Source organism: Xenopus laevis, chromosome 6S (genome assembly GCF_017654675.1).
Source record: "Xenopus laevis strain J_2021 chromosome 6S, Xenopus_laevis_v10.1, whole genome shotgun sequence".
NCBI lineage: Eukaryota > Metazoa > Chordata > Amphibia > Anura > Pipidae > Xenopus > Xenopus laevis.
In genome coordinates, this window is record NC_054382.1 from 44,386,766 (window position 1) to 44,399,279 (window position 12,514).

The 12,514-nt window shown below is 35.4% G+C and overlaps 1 protein-coding gene across 2 annotated transcripts in view; it reads left to right on the plus strand.

Annotated features, from left to right (window-relative positions):
- Positions 1-12,514, plus strand: part of col6a5.S (collagen type VI alpha 5 chain S homeolog) — a 95,766-nt gene that overhangs the window by 56,761 nt on the left and 26,491 nt on the right. For both annotated transcript variants that reach the window (XM_041567540.1, XM_041567539.1), the window contains exons 20-31: positions 110-172; positions 913-978; positions 1,757-1,810; positions 2,655-2,690; positions 3,672-3,734; positions 4,516-4,578; positions 5,331-5,393; positions 5,701-5,763; positions 7,864-7,914; positions 8,346-8,381; positions 10,422-10,484; positions 12,291-12,353. In XM_041567540.1, the coding sequence (XP_041423474.1) occupies positions 110-172; positions 913-978; positions 1,757-1,810; positions 2,655-2,690; positions 3,672-3,734; positions 4,516-4,578; positions 5,331-5,393; positions 5,701-5,763; positions 7,864-7,914; positions 8,346-8,381; positions 10,422-10,484; positions 12,291-12,353 (684 nt within the window). The remainder of the gene's footprint in view (positions 1-109; positions 173-912; positions 979-1,756; positions 1,811-2,654; positions 2,691-3,671; positions 3,735-4,515; positions 4,579-5,330; positions 5,394-5,700; positions 5,764-7,863; positions 7,915-8,345; positions 8,382-10,421; positions 10,485-12,290; positions 12,354-12,514) is intronic.

A 12,514-nucleotide genomic window follows, 5' to 3' on the forward strand; every position in this document is an offset into this window, starting at 1 on the left:
GAATGATAGCCTTGTTTAATGAGCTCTCCAGGTACATTAAGCAAAAAGGTATAAAATTAATTTATAAGACTTTCATAAGAATTAAGAATTGTATTTCTTTTTATGACAGGGCAGAAAAGGTCCTCGTGGGGAACCTGGAGAAAAAGGGGAAACTGGGCTGAGGGGAGATCCAGTATGTATACACTAGTTTTATTGTATTGTAATGTAATTAATGGCACCAAGTCAATAAGATGTTTGCTTCTCATCAGGTGACCATTCAGTACAACTTACTGATTGGGTTACCATACTCCTTTGTTTTACCTAAATCCCTGAATAAATTACAGTAGAAGGGCTATTTTTGCCACTGCTGACACACTAGTCTAAGCAGGAATGGAGACACATATTATGGGGCAGTGATTGATTAAAGAATGTTTTCCTGGAGCATTTTTTCTATAGCTGTATTCGGCTAATTTATATAGGGTAGATCAATGTGCAAAATACAAAAGAAATCCCACAAAGTATACCCTGGCCTCCCTTCTTTATACCTGTAATATATATCTTTATAAATGGTGCTTTGTGATATCAACATTTATAACTGGTTCTAGAAACTTGACCCACTGTTTTAATATGTAAGAATAGCGCAAGCTACCTTGTATCACATGACCGATATATAAGCACAAAGTCCGCAGGCTTCTTCCTTTGGATGCTCATATTGTATAATAGACGCAAATTATTCCTATTATTGCTAATTGTGCCCCTCAGCTGGTGAATTTTACAATTATTGACTACCTTCATAGCAGAATTTGTCTTGGCAGTTTACAAGTATTTACAACTCTGTCATTCAGCAGTGTTTTTTTGAAGTATTTAAAATTAGCAGCTAAAATCCTGTTCTAAGTCTGTTTGCAATGTATGACATTGATCTGTTATTTTTAGGGTGAGCCTGGAACTAACAGTAACAATCAGGGACCTAAAGGATTGAAAGGAAACTCAGGACGTCAGGTAAACTTCATGAATTTCTTTGAATTCCTGTTTATAGTATAGCAATATTGCTTTGATTCTATGGACCGGCTGCAATACACAGTATATAGTAATATACTTGAGGCAGGCATTCCAGCAGCAATTTAAAACGAATTTGGGATGCCCCCATTGGTGGTTGTTTTACCTCTGGTCCAGTAGTCCAATCCCAGCACAAGCTGGTCTGCCCAGAAAGGAAAATGCTGTGACTCGATTGGACATACTGTATCTGTTTGAATCCCTCTGTATGTTATCATACATTATAAAACTCTCCACTGCATTAGGAAATTCTCTTTTTTTGTTCTTATCTATAATACCCACCAGCAACATATTGGTTATATTTCAATAGTGCCTGGCTTTACATTATTCTTGATCAGGATGGTCATATTAAATGATCGCTCTGAAAAGTTAATGGATGTTTAAGGTTATCAGGTTAACCCAGAAATGCCAGATGTAGTTTTTTTGTGGACAAACCTGGTGCACTACTGGTGCATCATGTCAAGTGGAAAAGGTATAACAATGATCTTTTTTAATGGACTGACATGGTTGGACATGGTGAGCCATATGAGATACAGTAAATGTTTAGTTTAGTGAAATCCTTCCAAGTAAAACAATTGCTGTCCATTGGAAAAAATGTCCCATGGAACATAGATATTCTTATTATTGCAATGTAAAGTTAATGTGTCAAATAAACCTATGCCATAGCATTGTGAATAATAGTATTATATAGCACAGTAAATCAAAACTATATTTTTGTCCCCAGGGAGAGACGGGAAGAGATGGTGTGCAAGGAAAGCGAGGCGATAACGGACCTAATGTAAACATAAAACACTGATATATATATATATATATATATATATATATATATATTATTTTATTTTTTTATTTTTTTTGGACTGCAAATGTACAAACGTCAACTTTTAACCTAGATTTTAAAAATATAGAAATAGCTCTATCATTAAAGTAGTGACATGCACTTTGTTAGTTTCATTAGAGATCCAGAGCTCTGTATAAACAACCTTATCTGTGCATGGATAATATACTGATCTAAATCTAATTTTCGAATTATCTACTTGAAAACATAATGAAGCTTGAGGTTTCCCTAATTATAGCAATAAGTAGAATGTATGCTCAGCACAAGCCCCATACATTGAACTCATTTAGAAGGGGAAATACTTTAACAAATAACTGTTTACAATAAAATGTATTCAAAGATCAGAACACCTTAAGAAAATTCACAAAATAAATTTGTAATTGTTTGCACGTATCAAAACCAGGTATGGATGGTACTCATGATTTGAAGGTGTAAAAACAAAAATACAGATGTTTCAGGCCTCTTATCCACTTCTAGATTTACTGTTTATTAAGACCCAGTACACCAAGAAAGGGGGCGGAAAACACCTGAAACATCTGTTTTCAGTATACTTTTTATTATTTATTTACCTATTTTATCTGACACCTTTATAGAGACAGAGCTGATAAGGGACAAATATATCAGAAGCACCTGTCAGAGAGATAAAGAATCCAGATGTAATACTGCAGTAGAGTCAGTCTATGTAGATGTATATAAAAATCTTTGCTACTAGGCTTTTCTCAAAACTTGAAAAGTGCCAGGAGCCAAATATCTGATATACTTTTTTTCCCTTTTACTTTATCCACAGGGTTCTCAAGGCCGAAGAGGGCCTCCTGGTTTAAAGGTCAGCAGTTATTTATCAAAAACTGGCACATATGTTTCAAAGTTTGTAGTTTAAAAGGAGAAACTTAAGTCTAAGGCTTTCATTTTAAAAAAAGCTTTTCCTGTTATTTTTATTACTTTACATCCTTGGAGTAAGTTTTTCACATTAGGGGGTTTTGCCATAAAGATTGTGTGGGCATGTTTTATTGAGCTTTGTTTGGGACCAGTCTTCATGTAGGATTTGAGAAGATTCAGTACTACAAAAGATTCAGTACAGCAGGAATCCTCCATAGTAATGCTTGCCAGCTGACATCAAGCCTATCTCTTGCAATGTGAAGGCGCTTTCCTGGAATGAATATTTTAGTATTTTAGAACATCACCCTTCATGCATATTGATGAAACACTCAAACTGTTTAAAATGCATTTTATATCTCAAGTAATTGAAGGTGTATATATAAATGTTTGTGTGTATATATATATATATATATATATATATATATATATATATATATATATATATATATATATATATATATATATATATATATATATATATAGTGAAATAAAGAAGCTCGCACTCACAGGACTTATCAAAATCAAAAAAGGTGTTTAGTTGGATCAAAAAACTACTTCTGGTACTACATTTGCACATCTGTCCTTTACAAATTAAAACCAATGATTTGTTTCTGCCCAGACATCAGAATGTTGACTTTGCCTTCGTCTAAAGTGAGTGCTATGGGGGCAACATTAATAGTGATTTAACGAAGATACTAATAACAGATTTGCTGGCACTGTTTTAACTTTCTGTATAAGCAGATCTAAATGCATTATAGGTTAAGATAACCAAGTCACCTGAACATTAGGCCTACAAAACAAAGAATGCAATATTAGCAAATAGCAGGTTGGCCAACATACTATAACATCTTTTTATCATTGACAAATTTGCTTCATGTATTTAAGTGAAGAACTGTGTCACAAATTTAGTTTTTTTTGCCACCGACAGGGAGCACGAGGAATTCCTGGAGAGCCAGGGAACAGAGGCGATAGTGGAATCCAAGGCGTACAAGTGAGACATTGTGAATTTGTGTTTTGAGCGTTTGTGTGCATTGGCATACATATTACTTGTCTTCAATAGGCAAGCATTATGTCTGCATTCCTTGCTGACAGGTATATTATTTGGTACATTATTCAGAATACCACAATATAAGATATATACCACTGGTTTCCAAGTAAGCAGGACTAACCCAAGGCTAATGCCACACAGGGCTGAATCTTGGCCTGCTAAAAAAATGCAGGCAGAGAATCAGTCCTTAGGCTAGCACAGACTTCCTTCTTGACTGCACCCAGAACCTATGGTGTGTATTTCAGTGCTGAAATGCAAACTCTTAGCCTAAGGCTAATGTCACATAGGGCTAAAACTTGCAGACTGAGAATCAGCCCTTTGCCTGCATCCATTGCGTCGTCCTGTGTGCAGGCGACCTTCCATTTTCCTGATACTTTGGTAAATTTAATTACACTTATGAATGATTTTGCCACCTCAGGGCAACCATGGCTTCTCCATTGTATAACCACATACCTGAAGAAGTAGTGAGACTCTCTGTATAGAATAGCCAATATCAGGAACTTTTAAAGGAATTAAATTGTACTGGCACAGGATATATTGTACCTCTGAAACCTATAAATAAATATATAAATAAATAAGCTGTTCAAGATATTTTTTAAAAAGATTTTTTTGCATGGAATTGGAAATTATAAAACAGGTATCTGATTATTTATTTTATACCTGTCAGTTACACCAATGTAAGTGGAAATTAATAATACATAATCAACATTTAATGATTTTTTAGGGTTCCCAAGGCATGCCAGGATCACCAGGTCCACAGGGACCACAGGGGTTGCCTGGACGTCAGGTACTGTAAATAAATGTTTACTACAGTGCACCTAATCCATTTGTTGTACCTGTTGTACCCTCAGACCTCTTTTTTGTCTTGGCCCTAAGAAGAAGCACTCCTTGCCAGAACCAGAAGTAAAGTTACTTTTTCTGAAATATCAAAACAAGTTACAAATGCACCAATATAGTCAATATGATATAAGAAAGAAACATTCTTAAAGGAACAGTTCAGTATAAAAACTGGGTAAATAGATAGGCAATGCTATATAAAAAAAAATTCATTTTAGTTAGTTAGCCAAAAGTGTAATGTGTAAAGGCTGGAGTGACTGACTGTTTAACAAAATATACACTGAACTGTGCCTTTATTTGTAGCAATGTTGTCACACACTGGTAGAACTTGCACATGAAAGTTCCGTTTTTTTTATAACTGATTGTGCTAGAACAGAATTTTAATAGTTACACTTTGCTTAAGAGCACTTGATAAGAGAGCGGCAATTAAATTCATTAATATAGCTTTCCCTTAAAATAGCAAAACACCACATTCATATTATTTACTTACCCATACATAATTGATAATTCAAAATATTAATTTGCATAGCTAGGGCTTACATTGTATGCCCCTTTAAATGTTTCAGCCTATCCTTTCCCATATTATGATATACATAGGATGCAGGTTAATTATATTGCTCTTAACTTTTACACATTATAGTGACCTATGAGTGTCAAGTTTTCTGCTAATGACTTTATTTTGCTCTTACATTTGCTTTTCAGGGAGATGTAGGTGCCCCTGGTGCATCAGGTTCCATTGGTAAACCCGGAGCTCTAGGACCAAAGGTTGGTTTTCATAATAGTAAAAGTTTGTCAAGATGAGTTAAATGTATCCCAGTGTTGGTTTAATGAACGGAGAAGCAGCTGCTGTGAGGTCTGGGACTACAGAGGGCCTTTTCAGTGCATACAAAAATATATTATATGAAGCCCTAAGCACTGAATCAAATTTCATACTGGTGAGCAAAACTGATCAGATCATATTATATTACCTATTCCATGAATGGAAATGAACGTATAAAAAAAATTGGTGTCATTTAGAGGCACCAGTCCTGTTTTGTTGTGTCATGCTAATCTTTGTTTTTTTTCCATGTAGGGTGAACCTGGAACAAAGGGTGAGAAGGGTGAACCAAGCAGTCCAGGCCGCAGAGGTTTGCCAGTATGTATAAGTTAAAACATGTACCTTCATTTTGGATATGTGGTTATATTGTGCTCATGCTAATCTATAAACAACCTTGTAATAAATATTATTGTAAAGTTTTAAAAGGACCACATATGGAATGAATGTTTATACAAAAAGTCATATAACTTTCAAACTGGATCCCTGGTTGATGTATGGGGCCTCCTGCCCATCAGTTTGGCCAATGTTGCACTGACACTGACTGGCCCAAAAGAGAAAACCAATGGTACCTCCCCCACAACAGTCTCTAATGGTAATAAAAACTATATTGCAACCAGGACACTAAGGGGTTATACAGTAACATATACAGCATCTTTGCTGTACTTTAGCCCATATTTATGCCCTTATTATTCTATTTTGGTTAAAAGGGTACTCATATATTAATCAAAAAAAAAATCCAGTGGTTTTAAATGTATTTGTTAATGTAATTGCAGTTAAAAGCAGTATTTGTTTAACCCAGGGGTGTCCAAACTGCGGCCCGAGGGCCACATGCGGCCCAGGATGGATATGAATGTCCCATCTTGAAACTCAGTTCCCGAGGAAACGTCATAATAATAATATAATAATAAGTCTATTTAATATCCAGATGTCCAATATTCTAGTGCAGGGTTCCCCAACCTTTTTTTTACCCGTGAGCCACATTCAAAAAGAAAAAGAGTTGTAGAGCAACACAGGCATGCAAAAACTTCCTGGGGTGCCAAATAAGGGCTGTGATTGGCTATTTGGTAGCCCCTATGTGGACTGGCAGCCTACAGGAGGCTATTTTTAGCAGTACACGTGATTTTTATGCATTCAAAACTTTCCTCCAAGCCGGGAATTTAAAAATAATCACCTCCTTTGAGGCCACTGGGAGCAATATCCAAGGGGTTGGTGAGCAACATGTTGCTCGCGAGCTACTGGTCGGGGATCACTGTTCTAATGTATAGCTCCATCTTGTTATTCAACTGTTATTGCAGTTCTTTTCTGTGTATTTTCTTTACTTTTACAAATCAAAAGTGTTTGTGTATTTCATGTGTGGCCCCCGGACAATTTTTCTTTTTCCAATGTGGCCCAGGGAAGCCAAAAGATTGGACACCACTGGTTTAACCCATTCCGCTTTGCTGGTTCCAAGTCTTGGGACAATGTTTCAGAAGCCAGTTCTCCTCCAGTCAAGACTCCAATTAGTCCCTAGCATGTGTCTTTATTGGTATCTTAATCAGCTGGCTTCCACCTAATTATTTCAATGGTCAGAACAAGTAGTACAGAGACTACAACAAGGACAGACAAATACTGCTTTCAATAGCAATGCTATTTAGTAATAACTATAAAACCATTAACTTACTGTATGTATGGTGGAAGCTTGCTTAGCATTACATTTTCCCCAAAAAATGCTTGGGTGGGGTTTACATTGTTTTCCTTTCTGTTTGTTTGTTGTCTTATAAGAATTTAAAAATGAATTAATTTGCAGAATATTCTGGTACTTAAAAGGGTTGTTCACCTTTAAATTAACTTTTAGTATAATGTAGAGAGTGATATTCTGAGACACTTTGCATTTTTGTTTTAATTTTTTATTATTTGTGTTTTTTGAGTTATTTAACTTTTTATTCAGCAGCTCTCCAGTTTGCAATTTCAGCAATTTAGTTGCTAGGGTCCAAATTACCCTAGCAACCATGCACTGATTTGAATAAGAGACTGGAATATGAATAGGAGAGTACCTGAATGGAAAGAAGAGTAATAAAAAGTAGTTATAACAATAAATCTGTAGTCTTACAGAGCATTTGTTTTTAGATGGGGTCAGTGACCCCCATTTGAAAGCTGGAAAAGGATCAGAAGAAAAAGGCAAATAACTCAAAAAGTAAAGCATATACATATTGAAGACCAATTGCAAAGTAGCTAGGAATTGGCATTCTATTACATACTAAAAGTTACCTCAAAGGTGAACCACCCCTTTAAATGTCTGGTATCAAAATGCTAATTAATTTAGTAAATTGATGGGGGGATTCATTTTAGGGATGATTGTAATTGTAATACCCCTACTGCATAAAGTGATCAGTGATCAGCTTTGTTGTTTAGTTATTGACCTAATTTTGCATTGTGTAGGGCTTAGATGGTCCTGATGGATACGGTCCTCCAGGCTTAAAGGGAGAGAAGGTATGTCTGACCTATTATGTGTTACTTTTGCTTTTGCCAGGCACCACTATTATTTCAATTTATATAATTTGTTTGGATTTTTCTCCACTTTCCGGATCATTTCCTTATTTACTTGGTGTACTCTACTAGATCTATGGCATATACATAATATTTTGCAAGTACTCCTATGTTTTGAGAAACTCAGATTCTGACTCCATGTAAAGTTTTTCCTTTTTCAGTCTCAGTCAAAAGCTCTCAAGTCCAACAAAAATATCACAGCCTGCCAAATGTTCTGCTTTCTACTAGATAAACTACTTCTTCCTCCTCTGAATTAATTCTACTGCCAGAACAATCACTGCACTCATTCTATGCATGTAGAATATTAACTCTGAAACCTGAAATAAATGTATTATGTTTGGTGATAGTAATAATTCAAAAATTTACTTTTTTAGGGTCATGTAGGATTTCCTGGGGATCCTGGGCCTCAGGTAGGTATTGTTCTGTTTTTGATTTCTGCAGAACATGTATATGTTTGTGCGCTTAGCCAGTGTCAGAAAAAAATATAGATAGATAGAATAGATATATACACATATATACATATACAAGTTGGGCATTCTACAATGTAGCAAATTATAATTATACACTATGGGGCACATTTACTTTGCTCGAGTGAAGGAATAGAATAAAAAAAACTTCAAATTTCGAATGTTTTTTTTGGCTACTTCGACCATCGAATTGGCTACTTCGACCTTCGACTACGACTTCGAATCTAACGATTCAAACAAAAAATCGTTTGAATATTCGACCATTCGATAGTCAAAGTACTTCAACCCCCTACTTTGCCACCTAAAACCTACCGAGGTGCAATGTTAGCCTATGGGGAAGGTCCCCATAGGCTTTCCTATGTTTTTTTGGTCGTAGAAAAATCGTTCGATCGATGGATTAAAATCGAAGGATTTACATTTGGCAGTGGAATATCGAGGGTTAATTAACCCTCGATATTCGACCATATGTAAATCTGCCCCCAAATCTTTATAAATGGCATGTTCTGATATCAAAACTAGGGGGCAAATTTACTTAAGGTCGAATATCGAGGGTTAATTAACCCTCGATATTCGACTGTCGAAGTTAAATCCTTCGACTTCGTATATCGAAGTCGAAGGATTTAGCGCTATGCGTTCGATCGAACCGATTTTTTTAATCCATCGATCGAACGATTTTTGTTTGACCAAAAAAAGATAGCCAAGCCTATGGGGACCTTCCCCAAAGACTAACATTGACTTCGGTAGCTTTTAGTTGGCGAACTAGGGGGGTCGAAGTTTTTTCTTAAAGAGACAGTACTTCGACTATCGAATGGTCGAACAGTTAAACGATTTTTAGTTTGAATCGTTAGTCGAAGGTCGAAGTATTCCATTCGATGGTCCAAGTCGCCAAAAAAACCATTTCGAAATTCGATGTTTTTTTCCTTCTATTCCTTCACTCGAGTAAAGGGCCCCTAGGGAAGCACCAAATCCAATATTTTGTTTGGGATTTAGACAAATTCTAGCACTTTTTTGCAGGATTTAGATATATCCCAATACTGACTGCTTGGCCAAACTGAATCCAAAAGCTTAGTCATGTGACTTTAAAGCCATGGACAACTGAAAGCAACTTTTTTTCTAAACAGATTATGCAAATTAGTTTATTTTCTTAAATCTAAATATACAAATTAAGGTGTGTATTTAGTTCAGTATTTAGTCTTTTTGGCGTTCAACCAAGTCCAAAAATGATGGATTCAATGCAATTTATAACTAAGAGACAACACATCTCACAATGATTTTCCCCTACATTGACATACAACCAGCTTCCTCTGCAAGATTCTTTATTTTTATTCTAAACAGCACCAGGTGTAACTCTGGTATAGCACTGGAAGTGTTATGGGCATGCTGTCACAATATGTAGGGACATAGACAGGTGATCTGGCTGTAGGAGAAGTTCTGAAAAGTCTATCAGCAGTACAAGCTATGCTATTTCTGCTCACAGAAATTCCAGTGCTGCTACTGGAGCAGCTTGTAAAAAAATAGGGCAAGGGGTCTTGATGCTGTTCATTATGAAAATGATGAATCTGGCAGGGCTGATTGGATGTTGGTGGGGTGCATTGTGGGCAGAGAAACTTCTGGGGAAGCAGAGGGTACAGAGACAATAATGTAATTGCACTGGGACATCTTCTTTTATTGTCCCTCCTGTCCTTCTTACAACACATGTCCTGGCAGCATTGCCACTGCACTGAAGACATCATGGGGATGAAATGAAATTAAACATATTTTGTCTTAACGTAACACTTGCTATTTGTATTTATAAAAAGTGCAAAGCCTGTATAAATGTCACCTTTATAAAGGATCACAACATTTCTCTGACTGCTTATACAACAGCAGGGAGTATGTTGTTATTTTTCTTTCGTATTGGAATCTCAGTTACTGCTACAAGCATAAAGCTAGGGATTCCTTTGTTATCCATCCATTTAGGTAAATGTCAGTTTAATTTAACAGGGAGAAGATGGCAATCCTGGAACATCTGGAAATGCTGGCCCAAATGGAATCAGGGGAAGAAGGGTGAGACATTTATTTATTTTTTTAGTCAGATGTTGGTGTCAGGTGATCTTCCAGTGATATATGCACACTTTGCACAGTGTATAAGGCCCTTTGCTATTAGCAGGGTTATTTGCAAAGGTCTAATCACCTATATCAGAGTTTCAGCAGGTAGCATTTACTGCTCATAGGAAACATCTATTCTGTTCTATAACTATAAATCAATGATTGAATTGCTGTTTAATAAATCGGCATATATATATATATATATTTTTACATTTCCACATACATTTTGAGATCTCATGGATCAGATTTACAATAATTTTAATTTTATACCACTTCTGTCTCTTAAAAATTTAACTCAGCTTGGGGGCTGAGCAAAGTCATAAAGACATAGGGGGTTATTTATTAATACACATAAGTCTGAATTTATATCAATATTTTCTGAAAAAAACTCTGGCCAAATCCGCACAGGTTTTTTGGGCTTATTTATTAATACGCTTTCCTGAAAATTTTGAATAAATCTGCAAAAAATCATGAAAAATCCAATTTTCAACGTTCTTTCTGATTTTTCATCTGATTTTCGCGATTTTTTCGGATTTTTCACCCGAAAATTCAGAATTTCACCTGAAAACTTTGGGGTATTGCCAAAAACCCAGCGAACCTCAAAAAATCAATGGGACTTCTCCCATTGACTAATATGCAACCTCGACAAGTCTGAGATGCCGGATTTTCTGATTCTGACTTTTCCATCCTCGGGGTTTAATAAATTCTGAAAAAGTCATGAAGTCGTGATTTTTAAAAGTCTGATTTTATATAAAAAATAACGAATTTTTCGAAATTTTTGCATTCCGAGTTTGGTAAATAACCCCCATAGACATACAGACAGTCCATTTAAACTTAAAATTATAATTGATGGAATTTTGCCATTAAGGGAAAAATACTTGCCTGGGGGATGGGCTGCATAATCCTTCAGTATTCACAGACTTCATACAGAAACCCATATAAAAGGCCGGCCTTGTTTATTCCTTTAGCTGAGCAATATAAAGATGTACAATTTTAATGGAGGATGGAACTGCTAACTGTTATTCTATTGGAAAAATATATATGAGCAGATTTACTATGGTTCGAATGGTAAATTCGAATTAGAATTTTCAAATTGGTTATTTGGTCAAAACACACAATTTCGAATTTAAAACCACCAATTTGAATTCAAATGTGAGATTTATCAAAACTCGACCATAGCAACACTTCTAATTCGACCTTTTGCCAATTAAAACCTGCCAAGTTCATGTAGAAGTCAATGGCAGAGGTTGAACCATTTGAAGATGCTAATAGCCTTCCTGACAGTCAAGATTTTTTTTTGGAAGAAAACTCAATTTGAATTTGATTTGAAATTTCAGGACGTACCTATTTGATGGAATGTTAGATGTTCGAGTTTTTTTTATAAATTACATCCCATTCAAGTTATAAGTACATTCGAATTTATTAAATTATTATTATATTATTATACGATTATTTAGTATTATAAAAAAATTCACATAACTTTTAAATTCGAACTTTGATAAATAAACCCAATAATACTTGCCTATGCAGTCTGGTAATAATAATATAAGAAAATAAATGTTAAATGCACAAGTATCCCCTGAATCTTTACAGCTTTACTCTGAGGAAATGGAACATAAATCTTCCTTATAAATATTATATGAATTTGAAATAACTTGAAATATCCTCTGCAACAGGAAACCATATGTATGAACGCATATGTTTTAGTTTGTGCAGACATTATCAATTGTTCTGTGCATTTGAATGTAAATGTGTTGCCCTTAGGGTAATTCTGGCCCACCAGGAACTAATGGACAAAGGGGAGAGAGGGGACCACGTGGCCCACCGGTACGTACCACATTTAACCATGTTTAATTCATCACTGTAAGTCAATTATCTCTCGCGTTATAAATTGTTATTTTTTAAAATCCAGTGTAGTTGCTTCTTTTTGTAAAAAGTGATATTTTTTATTAGACTAATTTCTTTGTGTTTCACAAAGATTGCTCTTG